At 37.3% G+C, this 25,011-nt stretch overlaps 1 protein-coding gene across 1 annotated transcript in view; it reads left to right on the top strand.

The window, feature by feature from the left end:
* Positions 1–25,011, top strand: part of HCN1 (hyperpolarization activated cyclic nucleotide gated potassium channel 1) — a 377,442-nt gene that overhangs the window by 289,055 nt on the left and 63,376 nt on the right. Inside the window, exon 4 of the mRNA XM_021714309.1 lies at positions 10,167–10,313. Coding sequence (XP_021569984.1) covers positions 10,167–10,313 — 147 coding nt within the window. The remainder of the gene's footprint in view (positions 1–10,166; positions 10,314–25,011) is intronic.

Below are 25,011 nucleotides of genomic sequence, written 5' to 3'. Positions count from 1 at the left end.
CGAATCGCCACACTGCTTTCCACAGAGGTTGCACTAGTTTACACTCCCACCAACAGTGTAGAAGTGTTCCCTTTTCACCACACCCTCTCCAGCAGCTGTTATTTTTTGAGTTGTTGATAATTGCCATTCTGACTGGAGTTAGGTGGTATCTCAGTGTGGTTTTGATTTGCATCTCCCTGATGATTAGTGAGGTTGAGCATTTCTTCATGTGTTTGTTGATTGCTCGGATGTCTTCTTTTGTGAAGAGTCTGTTCATATATTTTGCCCATTTTATAATGGGGTTGTTTGTTTTCTTCTTTTCAGTACGCTTCAGTTCCTTGTAGATCCAGGATGTTAAGCCTTTGTCAGACCTAGAGTTGGCAAATAGTTTTTCCCAGTCTGTAGGCTGTCTCCCTGCTCTCTTGATGGTTTCTTTGGCTTTGCAGAAGCTTGTCAGTTTAATAAAGTCCCATTTGTCTATCCTCTCTTATGACCTGTGGGTTTCGGGTTTTGTACAGGAATTGGATGCCAGTTACAATTTCCATGAGAGTATTTCCTTCCTTTTCTAAGGTTCTTATGGTTTGAGGTTTTACATTTAGGTCTCTGATCCATTTGGAGTTAACCTTTGTGCATGGGGATAGATAGGGTTCCTGTTTCAATCTTCTGCATGCAGTCAGCCAGTTTTCCCAGCACCATTTACTGAATAGGTTCTCCTCTCCCCAGTGGTAGGTGGTAGGGGCTTTGTCGAAGATGAGTTGGTTGAGAAATTGAGGTTTTGCTTCTGGAATCTCAATTCTGTTCCATTGATCTATATACCTGTTCCCGTACCAATACCAAGCTGTTTTGATGATTGTAGCTTTATAGTAAAGTTTGAAGTCTGGTATTGTGATACCATCTGCTTTGTTTTTTTTTTGCTGAGGATTGTTCTGGCTATTCTTGGACGTTTGTGTTTCCATATGAATTCCTGTGTTGTTTTTTCTAGGTCTGAGAAGAATGTTGTTGGTAATTTAATGGGTATTGCATTGAATTTGTAGATTGCCTTAGGTAAGATGGACATCTTCACAATGTTGATTCTTCCAATCCATGAGCATGAGATATTTTTCTACTTGTTCATGTCAGCTTTGATTTCTTTGAGCAGTGATTTGTAATTTTCATTGTAAAGGTCTTTCACGTCTCTGATTAGGAAGATGCCAAGGTATTTCATTTTTTTCGTGGCTATTGTGAATGGAATTGTGTTTTTTATTTGGGTTTCTGTTTGCTTATTATTGGTGTAGAGAAATGCGATTGTCTTTTGTACATTTATTTTGTATTCTGAGACTTTGCCAAAGGCCTTTATCAATGTATGGAGGCCTTTGACAGATTCTCTTGGGTTTTCAAGGTACACAATCATATCATCTGCAAAGAGAGATAACTTGACTTCCTCTTTTCCTATTTGAATACCTCTGATTGCTTCCTCTTCTCTGATTGCTCTAGCCAGGACTTCTAATACTATGTTGAACAGAAGGGGTGAGAGTGGGCATCCTTGTCTAGTTCCAGTTTTCAGGGGAATTGGTTCCAATTTTTGTCCATTTAGGAGTATGCTGGCTGTGGGTTTCTCTTAGATGGCTTTAACTATTTTGAGGTATGTTCCCCGTATGCCTAGATGTTCAAGGATTTTTATCAAGAAAGGGTACTGGATTTTATCAAAAGCTTTTTCTGCATCTAATGATATGATCATGTGGTTTTTGTTTTGACATCTGTTGATGTATTTAATTATATTTATGGTTTTACGAATGTTGAACCAGCCTTGCATCCCAGGAATGAAGCCTACTTGGTCATGGTGGATGATTTTGAGATGTATTGCTGAATCTGGTTTGCTAGGATCTTGTTGAGAATTTTAGCATCTATGTTCATCAAAGATATTGGCCTGTAGTTTTCTTTCTTTGTTGGATCTTTACCTGGCTTGGGTGTCAATGTGATGTTGACTTTGTAAAATGATTTGGGGAGAGTTCCATCTTTTTCAATCGCCTATAATACCTTCAGTAGGATTGGTATCAGCTCCTCCTTGAATGTCTTGTAGAATTCTGCTGGAAAGCCATCTGGACCAGGGCTTTTTTTTGTAGGAAGTTTTCTTATTACATAGTCGATTTCCTTGATTGTTATTGGTCAATTTAGGGTCTCGATTTCTTCTTGTTCCAACCTATGTAGGTTTTGTGATGTCAGAAAGTCCTCCATTTCCTTAAGGTTTTCAAGTTTGTTTCCATACAAGTGTACATAGTAGTCTCTAATGATCTTTTGTATTTCTTCAGGGTCAGATGTGACTTCATCTTTTGTGTTTCTAATTGTGCTTATTTGGTTTTTTTCTCATTTTTTCTTGGTCATTCTAGCTAGAGGACCATCAATCTTGTTTATCCTTTCAAAGAACCAGCTTTTTGTTTCATTGATTTTTTGTATTATCTTTTTGTCTTCTATGTCCTGGATTTGGGTTTTTATTTTGGTGATCTGGATTCTTCTGCTGAAATTAGGGTTTTTGTGGTCTTGCTTTTCCAGCTTCTTTAGGTGGCTTGTTAGGTTGTGAATTTCTGTTCCTTCCATTTTCTTCATGTGTGTTTGTAGGGATATAAATTCCCCTCTTACTACAGCTGTCAGGGCATCCCAGGGATTTTGGTAAGATGTTTCTTCATTTTCATTTGTTTCCAGGTATCTTTTGATCCCTGTTTTGATTTCGTCATTGACCCAGGAGTTGTTTAGTATCATGCTGTTTAGTGTCCATGTCTTTGTGGGTTTTGGGGGAACTTTGTTGGTGCCAATGTTTATTTTTATTCCACTGTGGTCCGAGAAGGTGTTTGGTAGAATTTCGGTCCTTTTAAATTTGCTTATGCTTGATTTATGGCCGAGTATGTGGTCGATCTTAGAATATGTTCCATGTGGCGATGAGTAGAATGTGTATTCTGTGGTCTTTAGATGGAGTGTTCTGTAGGTATCAATTAAGTTCATTTGGTCCAAAGTCACATTGAGGTTCTGGATCTCCTTGCTGATTTTTTGTCCTGATGATCTGTCTAGGGTTGTGAGTGGGATATTAAAGTCCCCAGTTATGATAGTGTTAGAGTCAATATCTTTCTTTAGTTTTCCAAGAAGTTGCTTTATGAAAGTTTGCACACCTATATGTTTAGGATAGATATTTCTTGTTGATGGATTGAGCTGTTTATCATTATGTAGTGGCCTTCTGTATCTTTTTTGATTTTAAATAGCTTGAAAGGAATTATGTCTGAAATTAAGATCGCGACTCCTCCTTTCTTTTGTATTCCATTCACCTGAAAGTTTGTTTCCCATCCTCTTACTTTGAGTCTGTGGGTGTCCTTTCTAGTGAGGTGAGTCTCTTGAAGGCAATAGATTGTTGCCTGATGATATTTTATCCATTTTGCCATTCTGTGTCTTTACAGTGGTGCATTTAGTCCATTCACATTTACGCTAATAATTGAAATGCAAGAGTTGATCCCTGTCATAAGGTTCTTACAGAGTTGTTCCTGTTTGTTTATTGTCTTTCTTTGGGTTTTGGAGTTGGTTCATGTGTGTTTTTAATCTTTTGCCTGTACTCTTGTGAAGAATGCTATTGTTCTTTTTTCTTTTTCTTCTGTGTTCAGTACTTTCTTAAGTGTTTCTTGTAGAGGTGGTCTGGTGGCAGTGTAGGTTCTTAGGGATTGGATGTCTGGAAAAGATTTCAATTCTCCCTCACTAATGAAGCTTAGTTTGGCTGGGTAGGTTATTCTTGGTTGAAATTGTTTCTCTTTTAGAACTTTGAAGATAGGTATCCAGGCTCTCCTGGCCTGAAGGGCTTCTGTGGATAAATCTGCTGCTATTCTAACTGGTATTCCCTGGTAGGTAGTCTGGCCTTTTTCTCTTGCTGCCTTTAGGATTTTTTCCTTTCATAGCTACTTTGTTTAGGCGAATTATTATGTGTCTGGGAGTTGGTCTTCTAATTTGTTGTCTTGCAGGGGTTCTCTGAATCTCTTGTGTTGAATTTTTTCATCCTTGATGAAATGAGGGAAGTTTTCTTGAATGATTTCATGAAATGTTTGTTCCAGTGTGGCTTCTGTTTCTCCTTCTGCCTTAGGAAGCCCAATTACTCTTAGGTTTGGTCTCTTGACATGATCGTTCATCTCTTGCAGGTTTTGTTCTGTCTTTTTGAGCTTCTTTTCTATGCTTTTGACAGTTTGGGTGAGTTCTATGTTTTGGTCTTCGAGCTCTGAGATTCTTTCTTCTGCTTGGCTGATTCTGCTTTCCATGCTTATTAGTCTGTTATTCATTTTCATGACAGTATTCTTTACTGCTGTCATTTCTGACATCAGCTCTTTCCTATTTTCCTCTTGTCTCTCCTCAATTTTTTTAATTCTCTCCATTAATGTCTTGATGTCTGGGTTTGTTGCATGTAATCAGTCATTCTGGGGACTCTTCATTGTTTGTGTTCCAGAATCTGTTTTCTCAGTTTCTGATTTCCCAGGGGTCTGTGTAAGACCTATATTCTTCTTTTGGGTTTTCTTCATTTATGCGTTTTCCCCCCTCCCTACGTTTTCCTTCCCTCCACATCACCGTCTTCTTTAATTCTGTTATTCAGGGGTAAAGGGATTGGTTTTACTTCTGTTTGTTCAATCTCCTATTCTTTATGTATGTCCTCTTACTTTGTTCAATTCTGAAGTTGCACTGTAGGTTGGAGGTGGTCCTTTTTGCAGTTTTGAGATTTACTTAAGGGGAGAGCTGTGATTCAAAATCTGTCTGCAGGTCCTGGCATTCACTGACAGGTGTGTGGATAATGTGGAACCCACTTCCCACTGCCCTGGAATCTGTCCGTGCAGTGGGGCTGTAGGTTTACTCCCTGAAATAAAATGTGGTTAGCAGAGGGGAGAGAATGGAGCAGATAGTGGGTTGAAGAGGGGAGTGGAGAGATAGAGGAGTAAGGGGGTGAAAAAACGAGTGTGCCAACAAATAGAGAGAGAGGCCTATACTGAAACAGATAAAAACAATAGACCACAGCTACAGACAAACCAACTCTCATACAAAAAATAAAAAATAAAAACAAAACATATAGTGATGCTAACATACAAGCTAACCAACCACCTTGTTAGTGTGCTGTTCCTCTGTACAAAGATATAGTTTACAGAGAGAAGAAAAAAGAAGAAAAGGAAAAGGAAAAAAGAAAAAAGGGAACAATATAGTAGGAATAGAATTAAGTCATTAAACTGATAGAATCAAAGAAGCACACTCTGAGACATTTCGTTTAAGTTCAATGTCCTTTCAGGTCTGATTTCTAGTTTTCTTTTCAAGCTGGTAAATTAGTTTGCAGTTAGGGTCAGTTGCCCCTGGTCTGCTGTGAAGGACAGTTCAGATTACCCTCGTTCAGCACTCTGGTCTATGTCCTTTTCGAGCTTGTTTCTCCCGTTTCAGTGTTGTTACCTTGAATCGCCAGCAGGTGGTGCTATCTCAGCTGCTTGCCCCAGAGGGGGTGGGGCGGGACAGGAACAAGATGGCTGCCTGCCTCTGAGCAGGCAACAGGAGCCTTATGCTGGGCGGGCAGGACAGTCTTGGACTCAGGAGAGGTGGCAGCGATCCCAGCAGATCTTCCCTGAAGGGGTTTCATGTGGATCGCCTCGGGCCTGGGTGGTGTGATATGCTACCCGTCACAGAGGCCGCGGTGGCGACGGCTGCTGCGGTGGGGGGAGGGGCTGCGGTGGCAGTGGCAGCGGCATTGTTTGCGCCGCAGTAACTGTCCAGTCCGTTGCGATGTCCCAGCAGTATCAATGGCTGAGCTCTGTATGAAGAGCAAGTTGCGATGTTGGGGTCCCCAGCCCCCTGGGGCGAGAGTCAGAGACCCACTGCAGATCTCCTTTGCAGAGGGCTTCAGAGACCGGGTTGCCCCGTCGCTATCTTGCCGCTTCTCCTACTTTTTTTTTTAGTTGGAGTCTTACTCCGATGCCCAGATTGGAGTGCAATGGCATGCTCCTGGCCATCACCACAGCCTCGACCTGCTGGGTTCCAGTGATCCTTCCGCCTCAGCCTTCCAACACCACAATTACAGGCATGCTCTACCACGCCTAGCTCATTTTTGATTTATTGTAGAGATGCCCAGTTGCCTGAGTGGGTCTTGATCTCGTGGGCTCCCAAAGTGCTGGGATTACAAGCTGAGCCACTGAGCCCGGCCAATTACCAACTTTTAAAATCTGTACTCAATGCTATCATCTGTACAATGAAACTAATGTTTTAGGACTTGATTAATTTTTTCAACAAGTGGTGTCATGACCACTTGCATTAGAAACACCTAGGGAATGCTTCTCAAATTGTAATGTATGTATATATGAGTCAGCTGGTGATCTTTAAGATGCAGATTCTAATTCCATAGATCTGAAGTGAGGTTTGAAATCCTTCTCTTCTAACAGGCATTCAGGTAATATCCATGCTTCTGTAATCCTGTTTTATTAGCATAGATTTTTAAAAACTAACAAACAGTGTAGTGTGTATGTGTGTGTGTGTGTAAATGCCTGTGTGTGTATATAAACATAAATAGGAAGACACATCAATAGAATCAATCTCTTTGATTAAACCTGAAGCTCTACCTTCCAGAAAAGCAACCCCTCCCCCAGGTTTTATAGTCAAGTTTAAGTAAACTTCATTGTCTAAGTTAACTTTCACCTATACAACAAATGAATGTAGTTTCACCCTGATATTCTCCTACATCCACTTGGAAGCTTCATATTGTCTCACAGCTCTCAGTACTTTACAGGGCATCTGTGTTATTAAGTATCTATGATTTGGAAACAACTGCCAAGCTCTATGTCTCTAGATTCAAAATTTAATTAGATTTGGACCTTTTGCTAAAAAGTATTAAATAAAACCTATTGTGCTGTCCAGAGGTATGAGAGTTTTCTTCAAATGAAGAGCCAAACAACTCATACTTCTTTTAAAACTCAACTGAAAAGAATTGCATCACATTATTTTTTCTTGCTCCCATCACTGTTTTTTTGTTGTTGTTGTTGTTGCTATCTCTTAAATACCTTCTAAACACCTTTCATCTTTCTCTGTACAACAGGGGTCCCCAACCTGTGTGGACTTGTACCACACAGCAGGAGGTGAGTGACAAGTGAGCCAGCAAAGCTTCGTCTGTATTTACAGCTGCTCCTTATCACTTGCATTACTGCCTAAGCTCCATCCCCTGTCAGATTAGTGGCAGTGTTAGATTCCCATAGTAGCACAAACGTTAGTTTGAACTGTGCATGCTAGGGATCTAGATTGTCTGCTCTTTATGAGAATCAAATGCCAGATGATATGCGGTGGAGCTGAGGCTGTGATGCTAGTGGTGGGAAGTAGCTGCAAATACAGATTAACATTAGCAGTGAAGCCGGGCTCAGTGGCTCAGCCTGTAATCCCGTGCCTTTGGGAGGCTGAGGTGAGTGGATTGCCTGAGCCTGTAGGTTTCAGACCCGCCTGGGCAGTGAGACCTCATCTCTACAATAAATCAAAAAAAATCAACTGGGCATGGTAGCGCATGCCTGTAATTCCAGCTACTTGAAAGGCTGAGGCGGAAGGATCGCCAGAGCCCAGCAGGTCGAGGCTGTGGTGGCCGGGAGCAGCCACTGCACTCCAGTCTGGGCAACAGAGTGAGACTCCAACTCAAAACAAACAAACAAACAACAACAACAAAAAACATTAGCAGTGAAGTTTGACTGCACAGAGACCATAATAAATCAATTGCTTTTAGAGTCATATCTAAGTCCTATCAGTGAGTGGCAAGTGAGTTGATGTACTTCAATTGTATAGCTGCATCTGGTGGCAAGCTTTAAGTCTGCATTTGACATTTATTTTAGTCTACACGCAGTCCACCCATTATTTTATTTATCACTTCGAGTCATGTCTCTTTTCTGCACTGTGCACTTGTCTCAGTCACAGTTTCATAAGCCTGCAAGCTAACCCTAGCCAGAATGAGTAAAAAACAATGTCACTGGAGAGCTTCTTTGAAAAGGGGGAAAGACCCCCTGATGAGACAGCAGAAGACTATAAGACTGCCTACAAAAAGAAATCTGCATTGAAAAGAAAATGCCAAGAGTTTTACTTAAATTGCAGGTTCATTGCAAAAGGTGATTCACATTCTGCAAGTCCGCTTTGTATAACATGTGGCAATTGGCTATCCAACAAAGCTGTGAAACCTTCAAAACAGCTTTGCCACATGGAGATCAAGCACCCTGCGTTAAAAGACAAGCCTTTGGAGTTTTTCAAAAGAAAAGAAAAGTGAGTACAAAGGACAGAAGCAATTATTGAAGGCCATCACTTCATCTAATGTGTCTGCACTGAGAGCATCATTCTTAGTGTCTAACCACATTGCTAAAGCTAAGAAGTCCTTTAATGTTGAAGAGAAGTCATTCCTACCTTCTGATAAGGACACTTGTCATGAACTTTTAAGAAAGGCTAAATTTCAAAAGGTGGTATGTGTTCCTCTTTCAGCTAGCCCCATAACTAGAAAAATTGATGAAATAGCAGAGGAGATTGAGGCACAATTGTTAGAGAGGATTAATGAGTCATGGTATAAAATCCAGGTTGACAAGTCTACTGTTGTTGACAAGGTAACAATGCTTATTTTTGTGAGATATTTTTTCGGTAGGATGTGCATGAGGATATGTTATGTGCATTTTTGTTGCCAAGAAATACCACAGCTGCAGAGCTATTCAAGTCTTTGAATGATTCCATATCAAGAAAACTGTATCGGTCATTTTGTGTCAGCATATTCACAGATGGAGTGGCTGCCATAACTGGACAGCTTTCTGGCTTCACTACTCAGTTCAAAGAGGTTGCTTCTGAATATGAGTCTGCGTACTGTGTTATTCACAGAGAAATGCTGACTAGTCAAAAAATGTCACCTGAACTTGACAGCATTTTGCAGTATGTGATTAAAATTATCAACCACATTAAAGTACGTGCCTTTGGGAGGAGATGCATGCAGAACACACATATCTTCTCTTATATGCAGAAGTGAGATGGTTTTCTAAAGGTAGATCACTGGTCCGAGTTTTTGAGTTACAGAGCTCCTCCAGAGATTTCTTTTAGAAAAAGTCACCACTGGCAGCACATTTCTGTAACACACAGAATGGGCCCAAAATTGCTTACTTATGTGACATATTCAACCTGCTCAACAAGCCCAATCTGTCATTTCAGGGGAGAATGACAACTGTGTTCAAGTCAGGAAGTAAAGTGGCTACATTCAAAGCCAAACTGTAATTATGGGGGCAATGAATTAACATTGGAATTTTTGACATGTTTAAACATTAGGAGAGATTTTGAAAGAGACTGAGCCAGGGCCTTCTTTCTCCCAGCTGGTACATGATCGCCTATCTCAGCTTTCAAAAGAGTTCGAGCATTATTTCCCAACCACAGAAACCACAGAAACTGGGAGAGAATAGATCCACGACCCATTTGTAAATAAGCCAGGTGAATCAACTTTGTCAGTGCTAGGAGAGGATCAACTGCTTGAGATCGCAAATGATGGTGGCCTTAAAAGTATGTTTTAGACAACCTCAGATCTCTGTACGTTCTGGATTAAAGTCAAGGCAGGATATCCCGAGATTGCCATAAAAGCACTGAAAAGCCTGCTTTTATTTCCAACATCCTATCTTTGTGAAGCAGCAACCAAAATGAGATTATGGAGTAGACTGGACATAAGCGACACACTTCTGGTGTCACCATCTCCCATCACCCCCAGATGGGACTGTCCATTTGCAGGAAAACAAGCTCAGGGTTCCCACTGATTCTGCATTATGATGAGTTGTATAATTATTTCATTATTTGTTACAATGCAATAATAATTGAAATAAAGTGCACAATAAATGTAATGCACTTGAGTCATCCCGAAACCATCTCTCCCCATCCCTGGTCCATGGAAAAATTGCCTTCCACGAAACCGGCCCCTGATGCTAACAAGATTGGGGACTGCTGCTGTATAACGTCTCGGTTCTTTCCAGGAAATGTTTACCTAAAAAAAAATACCTTATTTAGTATGTGATAGAATAGGTACATTAGATCTTAGTACATTAGTTCTTTCCTCTTAATGAATTTCTTCTTTTTGTTACTGAGTGTTCAAATGTTATTGAATGTAGCACAAGCGAGTAATATGATTTCTTATATGGCCTAACAATGTTTCATAATTTTCTTTTTTCCTTTCTTTACAGTATAAACAAGTAGAACAATACATGTCATTCCATAAGTTACCAGCTGATATGCGTCAGAAGATACATGATTATTATGAACACAGATACCAAGGCAAAATATTTGATGAGGAAAATATTCTCAATGAACTCAATGACCCTCTAAGAGAGGTAAGATTTATTATTGTCAGTCTCCATGGTACATGATCATTGTTCCCTCCCATGGGAATTCTTCGAGTCCATGTTAAGGCATTACTCAAAAGAAAATCCAAATGTAATATTAAGATATCGTTCTATGCCTTTACTATCCTTTTTGTTTCTCCCATATACAAGCTTTTAATTGATTTTTAAAAGTATTGGAACATTATTCCTCTAGTTATGATTCACAGTAGTGTTCTATTTTTCATATTTCTGGCTTCCAAAATTTCTCATTTTGGTCTAGTTGTCCATATCTTCCCAATCCTTTACTCCTTCAGGTTTATTGAACCAATTTTTAAAATCTTTTTGATTTCTTTTTTCCCTCCTGTCTTCCTTTTCCCTGCTTATCTCCTAGATCCTGATCACAGCCTGATCTGCAGTGAGCAATTCAGTTTATATTAACCTTATTATAATACTTTGCAACATTAATAATCACCTCTGTCTTGAATTCTATTTTCATTCCTTCCTTAGAAATCTCTCTTCTTCCCACTAGAACAGTCAGATCCCTTCTAGACCAAAAGAGCATGCTGTTGATTATTTAAATTTCTTACACTGCTTTGCTTCTTTCACTGCCAGTCTTTTCAAAAGACTCCTACATACTCACTATATTGTGGTTTGGTCTTAACTTCTTTACCAAAAGTGTTTACTTGAAAGTTATCAGTGACTTGTTAATTATCAACCCTTAGCCTTTGAGCTGTTGAGGTGTTGAGTTTTATGCTGCTATAGAAACATCTTCACATACACCCCCGATTCTGAAATTTAAACACACATGTGCACATAGATGTGCGCGTGCGCACACACACACATACACACACACACACACACACACACACACACACACACACACACACACACACACATCCTGAATTTCTTTTGGGGGCTTCTTTAAGACAGAATAGTTACTGAGTCACTGGCTTTCTGTCCTACATATTTTAATTTATTCTCTTTTATTTATTTCATCTCATCCTTTAATTCTGTAAATTTGAGCTCTAAGTTCCTGCCAAAAGTTTCATTCTTTAAACCTGGCCCACATACATAGTAAGTTGTGTGATGAGGTCACGTACCTTCCATCATTAAACCATTTTATCTTTTAAAGTCATTTTGAGCCGGGCTCGGTGGCTCAGCCTGTAATCCCAGCGCTTTGGGAGGCTGAGGTGAATGGATTGCCTGACCCCGCGGGTTCGAGACCCTCCTGGGCAACTTGGCGAGACCTCATCTCTACAATAAATTAAAAAATTAGCAGGACGTGGTAGCGCATGCCTGTAGTTCCAGCTACTTGGAAGGCTGAGGCGGAAGGATCGCCGGAGCCCAGCGGGTCGAGGCTGCGGTGGTTGGGAGCGGCCACTGCACTATAGTCTGGACAACAGAATGAGACTTCAGCTCAAAAAAATAAAATAAAGTCATTCTGTACATTTTTTAGTCACTTTTCTCAAGTCATTAGAATGTAAAACTCTATTTTAAATTTTTTTCTTACTGTGCTCTGCACATTCAATCGCCAAAACTGTCATTTCATTTTGGTAATACATCTCACACCCATGCCCTTGTTTCCTTCCCCACGGCCATCACACTGACCTAGTGTCTCTCATGTGGCCTATTTGCAGGATCCCCTTAGTTTTCCTTCCAGCCTTCAGTTTGATTTCTCTGGCTATCATTTAAAACACTACTGCCAAATTCATCTTTTTTATGTACATGAGCTAGTCATTTCTTTGCTCAGAAACTTTCAGTCTTTACATTACAAATTAAATCAAATATAGATGCCTTAGGCTTATATTTCAGTGTTCTGTGCTCCGACTCTGGCTAAATCTCCAGCTTTCCTTGTCCCTTATGCCCTATCAGTTGCAAAGTGGCCTACAACCAAATTGCACAAATTGCTGTTTTGCAAAAATCAATTATAATTTCTCACCTTTGCACATCATTTGTGTTCCAAAGGTGTCTTTTCTCTGTTGGAAAAACCTAGTTTAAATAATACTTTAAAAAATTTTTCTACTTTCTTTAATAAGATATAAGATTGAATTTTATCTCTTTTTTGTCTGATCCCAGTGCACTTAATCACAAGAGTGCTACTTATTCTGTCCTTGTCATCATTTTCTCCATATTTTATTTCTCCACTTTTGTCTTCACAAGTACCTTAAACGCAAGAGCTATTTAGTCTATTTTAAATTTTTCTTAAAATCCATTTAGTATAAATTGAATATCTCAAATATTTTATTCTAAATAGTATCTTTGTTATTTATAGTCTTTTCTAAATTTCTCCACTCAGTAAAAGTTATTTGTATTTTTTTAAAGAGTCTAAAGATACTGAATACGAGTTTTAAAAACAAGAGAGGCTAAATATCTGTAGTTTATTTTTTCTACAAGTTCCTTAATAAAATAGGAATGTAAAAATATTTTTGTTTTGGGAATATAATTCAAAATTCTTTTGTATTTTTTTTTTGAGTTGGAGTCTCACTCGGTCGCCCGGACTGGAGTGCAGTGGCCGCTCCCGGCCACTGGAGCCTCGACCTGCTGGGCTCCGGTGATCCTTCCGCCTCAGCCTTCTGAGTAGCCGGAATTACAGGCATGCGCTACCACACCCGGCTGATTTTTTGATTTATTGTAGAGATGAGGTCTCGCTGCCCAGGCGGGTCTCGAACCCACGGGCTCAGGCAATCCACTCACCTCAGCCTCCCAAAGGCACGGGATTATAGGCTGAGCCACTGAGCCCGGCTTGTATTTTTTTAAAGCATTACATGAAGGCATTTCAAAAAAAAGTCATGGAAAATAGAATTGAAAGATAAAAATTAAAAACATAGATTTTTATTTTGAACAAAACTTCACCAAGTTTAGAACATTTTTGTAAGCAATGGTATCAGCCATTTAGTCCATTGCAAGGGAACAGTGTCCTGGGAATTTAACCATGTCATTGCAGTCTTTTTTTGCATTATTAATTTAAGAAAACTAGGTGTCTTTTAAATATTTTTCTTAAGATTAGTAAACAAAAACATGTGAGCTGGAACCAAAACAGAACTGTAAGGCAAATACCTAATGATTTCCCATCAGAAGTCTTACAAAATTGCCTTTGTTTGATAAAAGGAATGAGCAGGAATTTTGTTGTGGTAGAGAAGGACTCTGGTGAAGCTTTTTCAGGCATTTTACTACTAAGTTTATCAGAACACTCTTATAATAAGCAGATGTTATCTTTCTTAGACCCTTCAGAAAATCAGCATGAAAAATGCCTTGAGCATCCCACAAAATTGTTGCCATGACTTTTTGCTCTTGACCGGTCTACTTTTGCTTTGACTGGACCACTTCTGCCTCTTAGTAGTCATTACTTTGATTATGTCTTGTCTTCATAATTGTACTGATAATGCCATGAATCATCTTTTGTTACAATTCTTTGAAGAAATGTGTTAAAATCTTGATTCTACTGTTAAAAATTTTCATTGCAAGTTCTGCTCTCATCTGTTGGTGATTTGAATACAACTGTTTTGGCACCCGTTGAGTGGAATTTTTTTTTTTTTTTTTGCTTAACTTTAATTTTTTTCAGTCAGAATTGTGTCACCTGAGTTAACTGAGTTGGCTATGATGTTGGCTATTGTGTCTGCTGTTAGTCATTGATGCTCCTCAGGTGTAGAGTACAAACAAGATAAATTTTGGGGCCAGCAGTTGATGTAGATGGTCTACTGCTATAGGCTTCATCTTCACCATCATCTCCTCCCTTCATAGAATGTGTTATCCACTTGTGAACTGCTGATTCCTTTGGAACATTATTCTTATAAATTTTTCATAAAGTATGGATGATTTCACAATTCTTTCACACAAACTTCACCATAAATTGGATGTTTGTTCTTGCCTCAATTTTAAAAGAATCCATGTTGCTCTGATAGAGGGCATTTTGAAACTGATGTCTTATCCTTTTTAGTGCCTCAATAAATCCTGTTCAGACCTGTTATAACAAGCTACTACAAGTTTGTTTTGGTGTAAAATTTTTTTTGAAATCCATAAATAGTTTTTTTGTAATATGCATTTTCCATGAACTTTTTGAAGACCCTTTATATCATTTGTTTTTTTTTAATCTACCAATATTCTTTACTTCATCTATTTGGTGAAATACAGAATTTGTTTTAAATAAAAATGTTCACTAAAAACCAGAAACTCAAGACATTGCAACCAAGTTTGGTTCTCTAGGAAATACAGGGGTTCAAAGACAGGGTGGCACAAGTCATGGCAAGGGAATAAAGGTAATTCAACAGACAGTAACAGGAACAAAAGTCAAATCAAAATACAGGAATATAAGAAAAAACTAAAGAGGCAGAGAAAAGTTAGAATTCCAGAATGAAATCTCATTGTGGGAAGGCAGAAAGCCAACACAACAAGTGAGTATGAAAATGAACCTAAGAAAATGTACCCTTAAACGGGAAGTAGTCCTCTTTGCTGAAAATTTTCATTGTAATACAGAAAATTCTCTGTATCTATGTGTTTTACTAGCTATTCTTCCTCTTGTCACACTGTGGTTTACAGTGACTTTCAATGAGAAAATATCCACTTTTCACTTTTACCTGCATCCACAGACAAGCCTATCATTTCCTCAGTTCCTACAAACATCTAAACATTTTTCCTCATATATTCAAATGCTATTGTTCAGGTTCTCAGTAATTTTTAGCCTCAAAATCTGAAGTGCATTCACAGCATTTCTCTCAGGGTTTAATCTCAATTAGCTCAAATACATTCCATCACAGAGCTATTATATTGATTGATAAGAAATCCAAAATTGATGATGTCATTCTTTTCTTACGACCTGTTCATGATCTCCCATCTCCTGCAGAAAAAAACTCAACCACCTTAACATGGCACAGAGAGTGCTCATGGCCTGCCAGAATCCTCATTTCTTCTCTTTAATGCTTCATCCAAAGGGTATTGTTGATAATTTCCTGAAAGATAAATGTGGTTGATTGCCTCTGTCTTTTTTATGCTGCCTTCTCTATCTTTAATGCTTTCTACTCAGCTTACCTTCTAACTTCCTGTAAGCACTATTTTTTTTTTTTTTTGAATTGGAATCTCACTCTTGTCATCCAGGCTGGAGTGTAGTGGCATGCTCACAGCCACTGCAGCCTCGACCTGCTGGACTTTGGTGATCCTTCCGCCTCAGTCTTCCGAGTAGCTGGAACTACAGATGCTCGCCACTACGCCCAGCTATTGTATGTGTGTGTGTGTGTGTGTGTGTGTGTGTGTGTGTGTGATTTACTATAGAGATGAGGTCTCACCAAGTTGCCCAGGCTGGGCTGGTCTCAAACCCCTGGGCTCAGGCAATCCTCTCACCTCGACCTCCCAAAGTGCTGGGATTACAGACTGACCCACCACACTTAGCTGCCCCTGTAAGCACTCTTGCACGGACTTACCTTCATAAATTTTCTCTGACCACTCTGTCTCTATCACAACATTTGTCATTTGTGGGTTTATTATCTCTTTCAAGAATATGAACTTCTTGAGGATAAATACTATGTCTTAATATCCTTGTATCTCTAGTGACCAGCATGTAGTAAGAGTCATGAAATATTTACTGAGTAAAAGTTCTTCTCTAACAGAATTATGAATGAAAACAGAGTACGAATCATGGCAACTTAACAAAATTAGAGATTTTAGTAGTGGAAGCATGGAATACTCGGACACCTAACACCTTTAAAGGTGAAAACAGTGTTTCTTCATTTACTTCCCTGCTCTTCAGCTTTTACTGCTCTGACGACACACAAAAGTCTTAATTGTCATACTGAGTTAAGACTTTTTTTAAAGGGCAAAAGCATGTGTAAACTAGAAAAATAAGGGAAGATATGCCAGAGAGATAAGAAAAGTCGTTATTAAAATAAAACGGAGTCTAAAATGTCATATATGTTTTTGAAGAAAAGCTTAATAAGAACAATGGGGAATATATCTTTTTCTATAAAATTGTAGTATTATGTACCTGCTTATTCAAATCATAGTCGTAGATCACAAGAAATATCTACAAAGTGATAAAATACATCACTTAACCTTTCAAAAACTACATTTCACTCATGCCTCCTAAGGTGAGACATAAAGTTATGCAAAGGTCTGTTTTGGTCACTGGTGTTTTCTTTGTGTCTAGAAAGTGCCTGGCACATAGAAGATATTGAATGACTGACAATGTCAAATGAGTGAACTTGGATACTCAGAAAGGCAAAACTGCATTATTTGATATTTATTTTGTGAAAAAAAGGTACAAATATAAGAATGCCTACACATACATACCACATGCAATTGCCAATCCTGTATTCAATTTTGAGTCAACAACTATGTTCTCTTATAATAAGACTTTTGACTTAAAATGCTTCATTATCTAAAGGCTTATTTTTATAAAAGCACTACATAGTTTAAAATACTAACAAAAGTTAAGAGAAGTGATTTCAGCTAACACAAGTCTGGAAACTCAGGAACATAAAAAAGTTAAGGCTAGATCACCATTCAGAGTCTAAAAATCTTATACAAATGGAAAAAGTAAAATACAATGGTAAGGAAAGTTAAAATTATCCTATATTCATCATAAATTAAGTCCATATCATGGTTTATCCAATTTACACTCGACTTTCTTTTTGATGTGTTTAAATACTGTTAAACATGAAGATTTCTGAAGATATAAAATGGCAGTAAGAATTTCATATGTGAGACCTTTAAAAGCTTTCACAAAATTCTCGCACCAGGCATATAAAATTAATTGTTAGTTGATATTTCAAGACATAATTTTGTTGAAATAATTATCTTATTTTTATTTCTGTGACTGAATTAGGTGATTTGTCTTTTCCATGTGTTAGAGACAAATTGCTGAAACACTTTCAACAAATAACTAGCTCATTCGTATTGTTTATGTCTCAATACAAATGTTACCTCCTTGAAGAGGCCTTCCCTGAGAAGCTCATTTAAATTAGTTCTCTCTCATGCATTGTTCATCAATAACATCAGCATTTTTGTTGTGTACATATCACTCTGTTGTCTTATTTTTCTTTAATATTTACTTGTCTGTTGCCTTTTCTACTATATGAACTTAAGATCCAAGAAAGCAAGGACATGGTCTTTCTTGATTTACTTTATAACTCCAGCCCTCATGGTACATATTTTATCACTACTTGTTGGAAAATAAATGCAAATTGTAAATATTACATACTTGCAAAATCATCTCAAAGACATTGCTAGAGCTTGGAGAGAGTATTTTATCTACAGAATAGTGAAACTTGTGCTTGTATGGATAAGCAAAGTGATGCTCCAAATAAACTGCTCTGTTCACAGAACTTTCTTAGTATCCCTGTAGATTATACTGTGCTCAGTATTTTTCGAATGCATTGAAAAAGGATGCTGACATTGTTAGATTGCTCTGTGATTGTGTTTGGTTTATGTACTACATGCCAGCACATTCTACTTTTTCATATGATTGATTTGCTTTCTTTTTTAGATTTTCTGGATTTACGCATTAGTGCTTTAATGCAGAGTTAACTTGGAGGGTGGTAGGAGATATTTCAATAAAGGACCATTAAAGAAGGTATACAAATGTTCCATCCAATAGCATCCATGAAATAGATAGAAAATGCCTTTTTTAGTCTCTTTTATTACTCCTATGGTGAGTGTTTATGCTCCTTGCCTTCAATTTATATGTTGAACTACTAACTCCCAAGGTAATGGTATTAAGAGGTTAGGAAGTGGGGGCTTTTAGTTCATGAGTGTGGAGCTCTCGTGAATGGGATTAGTGCTTTTGTAAAAGAAGTCTTAGATCTCTTGTTCCTTCTACCATATAAAGACGCAGCAAAAAAGGGCCACCTTTGAACCAAGAAGTGAGCCCTCACCAGACACCAAATCTTCCAGCACTTGATCTTGAACTTTTCAACCCCAGAACTATAAGGAATACATTTATATGTTGTTTATAAACCATCCAGACTGCAATGCTTTGTAATAACAGCCCTAATAAACTAAGACTATTGCTAGGCCACATCTTCCTAGAACATTGCCAACGACTCATCAAACAATTGCTGGTTCCTCTGTCCAAACTTCAGTGTTGAGACACTTCAGTGTACAGAATATTCACAGTTGTTGATAAGGTTGTGTGTTGTTCATCCTTGGGCTGGACTGTGTGACTGCACACTCAACTCTTCTGGAATTGTTAACCTTTTGGGAAGTAATTGTAAATTCATCTTAAAAAATTATCTTCATTTCACTGTGAGCTTAAATTCTTAAGCCAGAAAGTAAGGGAATAACTACAGTTTTCTGAGGAATAATCTTAAGATGCTAACCCCAAAATTTGGTATTTAAAATTATAACTGTTATTTTGTGATATAGTCATTGTCTCTAATCTTCACTGTCTTGTTGTTCTGTGGCTACATCTGGTCAAATGTATAAGTCTCCAGAGTTGGCTTCAATGATGTCTAATAACATCTCCTCCCTCCTAGTTGCTACTTGGCCTGGCTTTCCCTACAGAGTCCTCCTTGTTGATTTTTTTCTCTTCCCATCCACTGAATATGCTCTTATTTCCCCCTGACTGCTCAGAGTATTCAAAGCTTCATTATTTCAGCTAGCTGAAATATCTTTTGTGCTTTTTCTCAGCATCAAGTATATGCATTATTTCAACTATATAACAGAATGAAGGAGAACCTACTACTAAGGTGCTATTTAGCATCAGTTACTAGAAAGACCTTCCTTCCACCAGGCTCATTTAAATCTAGGTCCACTGCTAACTAGTTATACAACTCTAGGCTATTTCCTTGACATATATGTATTTCATTTTCATCATCAAGAAATGTGAATGATGATAATAACTGTTTAATAGAGTTATTGTATAAAGATTAAGTGAGAAAAATATATAAAAAGTTAGAAAAGCATCTAGCACGTAGTAAATATACAATAATATTTAATACTTGGTGTTACTACAACTTAACATAGGATATAGTCCTAGCCCTTATAGCTCTTACATCAGTGATAGACAGACAAGTAAATAACCAATTATATATAATTATTTGTAAGAGTTGAAAGGGTGATTTAAGGGTTATTAGACCAGTGAACAAGAGGGATACCAAACCCAGCAATATCATATGTCCCATTTCTTTTGGAAATTATTCAAACTCTCCGCTAATAAGCTTTTACTTTATAATAACAGCCAGCTTTCTGGAGACAATGCTCTAATATAAAAATTTGACATTGAAATGTTAGGATCACAAGGCTGATGTATGCTTTAGTAAATGCTGACAGTATATTTAAAAATAAAAACCAATTAGAAAAATTCAGTGAACTATACCCCTCTGTTTATAAGTGCCTGTTGGAATGTATACAATATAAGGACTATTTTTAACATGATCAGACTTATACTGATTTGATTAGAGCAAAATGGCAAACTTAACAGTCAAGAAAGAGGTTAATGCCCTTCTGAGCCTGTCTCCAAAGTTCAGAACTGATCTATTTTTAAACAATGGATTGCGAAGATCCACAGGCTGAAAATAGGTACAGATCATGTGTCCCAGTAGAATATAGAACATCAGTATATTTCATTTTCACAGAACATGAATCGGGCTGAGAGTATAATATTGTCCTTCTGACCTTTAATTTGTCAGATAGGCAGTTACACAATAAAGCATAATTTGCATGTATATTTATTTAGTGTAATTCTGAATCATCTTTTTAAAAGTACATACTCATTTTTTAAAACATCTAAAAACAACATCTAAAAATATGTTAAAATTAACTAAAAACAGCTAGAATCATAGTATCATAAAGCTATGGCAGGATCTTATAAATTATCAGACACTCAAGTAACAGACATAAATCACAAAAGACGAGAAAAATTCGTCTAGTCTAATTTTTCTGTGGTCCTGGTCATAGTGTCAAACAAAGAAATTGTGTCTCTCTTTTGGCCTAGAGCTTTTTTTATGCATTTCTACCTTCTATAAAACAGACAAAAACACTTATTGATTTTTTAATGTATGCAAGACATTGATCTAGGTGTGACAGGGAAAGTGAATTGTGAGATGTGGTTTTCAGTCTCAAAGAAAGTGCTTACTACATGCTTGGGGAAACAAGATATAAATACACCACACACACACACACACACACACACACACACACACACACACACACAACTATATGGAAGAAGTAAAAATCCATTACTAAAGATACTAGAAATATAGACAGTCATATATAATTAATTGCCAGAGAAAAGCAGACTATGCCTACTAAAAGTGTTGAGAAAAACAAATGTGTTCATTGTGGCCTGAACTTAACTGGAAGGCCTCAGAGGGAAGAGCTTGCACTGAATGCAGAAGTAGATGTGGAATTTCAGTAGACAAGATACAAGATGACATTTTGAGAAAAGAAAGCAGGGTAAATGAAAAATATGCCTTTATTTTCAACATTTGGTTCCTATTTTAGCTTCTCTTTCAGTCCAAAGAAAAGGGAAAATAAATTCAAGAGTCAATAGCTTTTTCTCCAACAATGATATGTTATAGTTTTATATAACTATAAAACTATATAGTTTTATATATGTGCAACTACAACTGTAAAACATTTGTTTTCATTTTTTAATAATTATATTTTTCATTGTTTTAATAGTTATATTTTTGTCTACTGGTAAAACTTTATTTTTTATAGTTATAATAATCAAAAAGATTGTTCTAAGGGAAAAAGAACTAAGTAATAGAACTCAAACTAAAATAACTAAGATAATTGGCAACCAAACTCAACAAAACTTGTTAGCCCTGGTTATTGTTAACAAATCAATGATTTCTTTCTTTTTTTTTTTTTTTTTTTTTGAGTTGGAGTCTCACTCTGTCACTCAGACTGGAGTGCAGTGGCCGTTCCTGGCCACCGCAGCCTCGACCTGCTGGGCTCTGGTGATCCTTCCGCCTCAGCCTTCCGAGTAGCCAGAATTACAGGCATGCACTACCACGCCTGACTGATTTTTTGATTTATTGTAGAGATGAGTTCTCGCTGCCCAGGCAGGTCTCGAACCCGTGGGCTCAGGCAATCCACTCACCTCAGCCTCCCAAAGGCGCGGGATTACAGGCTGAGCCACTGAGCCCGGCTAAGTCAATGATTTCAATGATGTGTTTAACATAATTAAGATAAGAAAGATTCCTGTGTTTTGTAAAGCTTACATTTTACATCTGAGCTCTCTAGTGAGTTAAATATAAATTCAAAATAGATAATATTGTCTTAGTTAAAATCAGAACCATTAAAGGATCATATGTGTGATACATTTGTCTAGTTTATATAAACCAATTTCCTGTTGTTTAAAATTCTCCTCCCCAAATTGACTTATATACCTAGAGCTTTACATTGTTAATTATTAAGATATCTTATATTGTTTGCTTTTGAAGTTTGCTTTGACAGAATATAGAGTAACATAATGTATGTCACGTAGATGCATTAATGATGATGACGGTGATAGTGATGGTGATGGTGGTGATAGTGATAATGATGGTGATGGTTGTGGTTGTTATGATGATAGTGACAATACTGATTTTGAACTATTTACTTTATGAGAAACTGCATGCTAAGTATTGAGGTACTTTGGTTTTGATAGCATTGCAATCATCAAATAAATCACCTAGTGACATTATATGTAGGTGTGTTGAGATAGACTCACATGTGAACAATCTGAGAATTCAAAAGTGGCAGAAAACTACTAATATTAGAAATATCTGTACTCTTGAGTTGGACACTAAGTAGGGATTTAATATAAACATGTTGATCATTTGGAGTCAAATATTAATAAGTCAAAAATGGGATAAATAATATTATATAATGCCTCTGAAACACTCAGAGTGCCTTAAGCTTGAGATTTTAAAAATATTTTTTCAGTTAAAATCATGTACAGAATTTATACACCTATAATATTTATTTATAATTGTAAACTGTGGAAAATAAATCTATTTTATACAGAAGTGACTAGCCTAATGTATGTCCCCTAGGAAGCTGTGTGTGAGTTTTAAATTATCATGCTTTACAATAACTAAAACATTTAGAAAAGAACCCAGTGTGAAATAAGTGCTCAATAATATTATTTATATAATGATCACTGCCCTAGGAATTCTAAATACTGATATTAATATGTTAAAATGTTGTAATCTCTTAAGGTGAATAACATACTTTACCTGACATGAATGGGAGTCATTTCTACTTGGTCAATGAATGCCAAAAATCATAAGCAAAATATATAGAAAAAGCTAAGAATTATATCTCAAAGACTGAAAGGTAGAAATATTTGACATACAGCTTAAATTGAAATTCTGTAATCTAAATCACACTTTTCATGAAAACAAAGGAATAGCTATATAAGTAATATAGAGATTAAAAGGCATGTAAAATAAAATTTTAAGTTTATAGGTTTCTTTTCTTTTCTTTTTTTTGAGTTGGAGTCTCACTCTGTCACCCAGACTGGAGTGCAGTGGCACACTCCTGGCCACCGCAGCCTCCACCTGTTGGGCTCCGGCGATCCTTCTGACTCAGCCTTCCAAGTAGCCAGAACTACAGGCATACTCTACCACGCCTGGCTAAATTTTGATTTATTGTAGAGACGAGGTCTCACCAAGATGCCCAATTGAGTCTCGAACCCGCGGGCTCAGGCAATACACTCGCCTTGGCCTCCCAAAGTGTTGGGATTACAGACTGAGCCACTGAGCCCAACCAATTTATAAATTTCATAGTAAATTATACCCATTAGAAATGATCTTAATTTAAAAAACATGCTTTTAAGAAAGATAGCATTTCCCAATATATAGATTAATTTGAGGAAAAATATATTTTAAAGTATTTTTAAATAAATAAGCATATATTAGGAAAAATGGCTAGAAAAATCAATATCAAAGAGGCACATTTGATATTTCTGGAACAACCTACAAAACATTAAATCTAGTAATAAGAATTGTTTCATAGTTATTTCACCAAATTGGAATAAAGGCCAAATGGCATGATATATTCTTATTTCTCTGTTACAAATTCTTAGTGACTTATTTAAAAATAAGATTTGCTTTGTTCTAATGCTGCATTATTATTTTTTTTAGTATTGTCAAGATAATAACATAAATATAAAATGATCAGTCTTGTGAGTTTATTTGGTTAAATTGCCTTTATTATACAAAAATAAGTTTTAATGTCTTAACAAACTGTTGGTTTTTCTGCAATTCCCTTCCTTATGTTTGGGCAAATTCAATTTCTTAAAGCAAAACTGTCTAAACCCCAATACTTAATCACTCTCCTAAAAAATGTGTATATGTTAAATGCACGGTGGCATCATGGTTTGGTTCCTAGAAAATAAAAAGAACACAAGTGGAAAACTAATTTCTTAGTTTGACAAATGTCCAATGGTAATATAAGAATTAAACATATGAGAAAATTGGGTTGGAGTGGATGGGACCACTCTATGTTATTTTGTCACATTTTTGTAAGCCTAAAATTATTTCAAAGTAAAAGCTCTTTAAAAATCTGTATATGAACCGGACTTGGTGGCTCAGCCTGTAATCCCACGCCTTTGGGAGGCTGAGGTGAGTGGATTGCCTGAACCTGCGGGTTCAAGACCCGCCTGGGCAGCGAGACCTCATTTCTACAATAAATCAAAAAATCAGCCAGGCGTGGTAGTGCGCGCCTGTAATTCCGGCTACTCGGAAGGCTGAGGCGGAAGGATCGCCGGAGCCCAGCAGGTCGAGGCTGCGGTGGCCGGGAGCGGCCACTGCACTCCAGTCTGGGCGACAGAGTGAGACTCCAACTCAAAAAAAAAAAAAAAAATCTGTATATGTAATTAGAAACTGAATAGTCTTTGCTCTGCTATCTGGAACCCTCTTGACTGTCCCAACTTATTCTATAAATTTAATATAATAATACTAGTCTCTCATGGTTCTTAAGAAGGTTAAATAAGATTATTTGTATATAAGAACTTTATAAACCTTAAGTCATGATATCCATGTAAGTTATTACTTCTGTCCCAATTCTTGTTGGATGACAGGTATTCCTGAATTTTAGATTGTGTTGGAAAGATGAAAATTTATATAATTTTCTCCAAAACTCTACACTGGGCTATAAATTGAATGTTGAATTTTAAAAATTATTTGAAATATCAGTTTTTTGTGTCTATAAACATATGATGTAAGTCACTGCAAAAATAATGTATTCTATGATGACTTATTTCATAAACTTAAGCATCATCTCTTGTTCAATGATGTGTGTTCAATTTGAGATTGGACTTTTTCTTACTTCCACTGAATCAGAAAGACAGGAAGGGGAATGGAACAGATAATTTGTTTTATTGCAATGAGAGAGATCTAGACTATTCTTCCCTTTCCTTGATTTTTCCTAACGTTACCTTACCACCATCACCATTGACAGTCTTTCTCTGAGTGGCATAGTTTATTTCCAGGACTTCAATATTAGCCCTATGCTAATATTATATGATTTCACTTATATGAGGTCCCTAAAATATGCAAAGGCACAGACACAGAAAATAGAATAGACCGGGCTTGGTGGCTCAGCCTGTAATCCCAGCACTTCAGGAGGCTGAGATGAGTGGATTACCTGAGGATTCAAGACCCGCCTGGGCAACTTGGCGAGACCTCATCTCTACAATAAATCAAAAAATTAGCCGGGCGTGGTAGCACGCGCCTGTAGTTCCAGTTACTTGGAAGGCTGAGGCGGAAGGATCACCAGGGCCCAG

The sequence above is a fragment of the Carlito syrichta genome, unplaced genomic scaffold (genome assembly GCF_000164805.1).
Source record: "Carlito syrichta isolate Samal-C Ts95f unplaced genomic scaffold, Tarsius_syrichta-2.0.1 Scaffold305602, whole genome shotgun sequence".
Lineage (NCBI taxonomy): Eukaryota > Metazoa > Chordata > Mammalia > Primates > Tarsiidae > Carlito > Carlito syrichta.
This window is presented reverse-complemented; position numbering and strand designations above follow the sequence as displayed.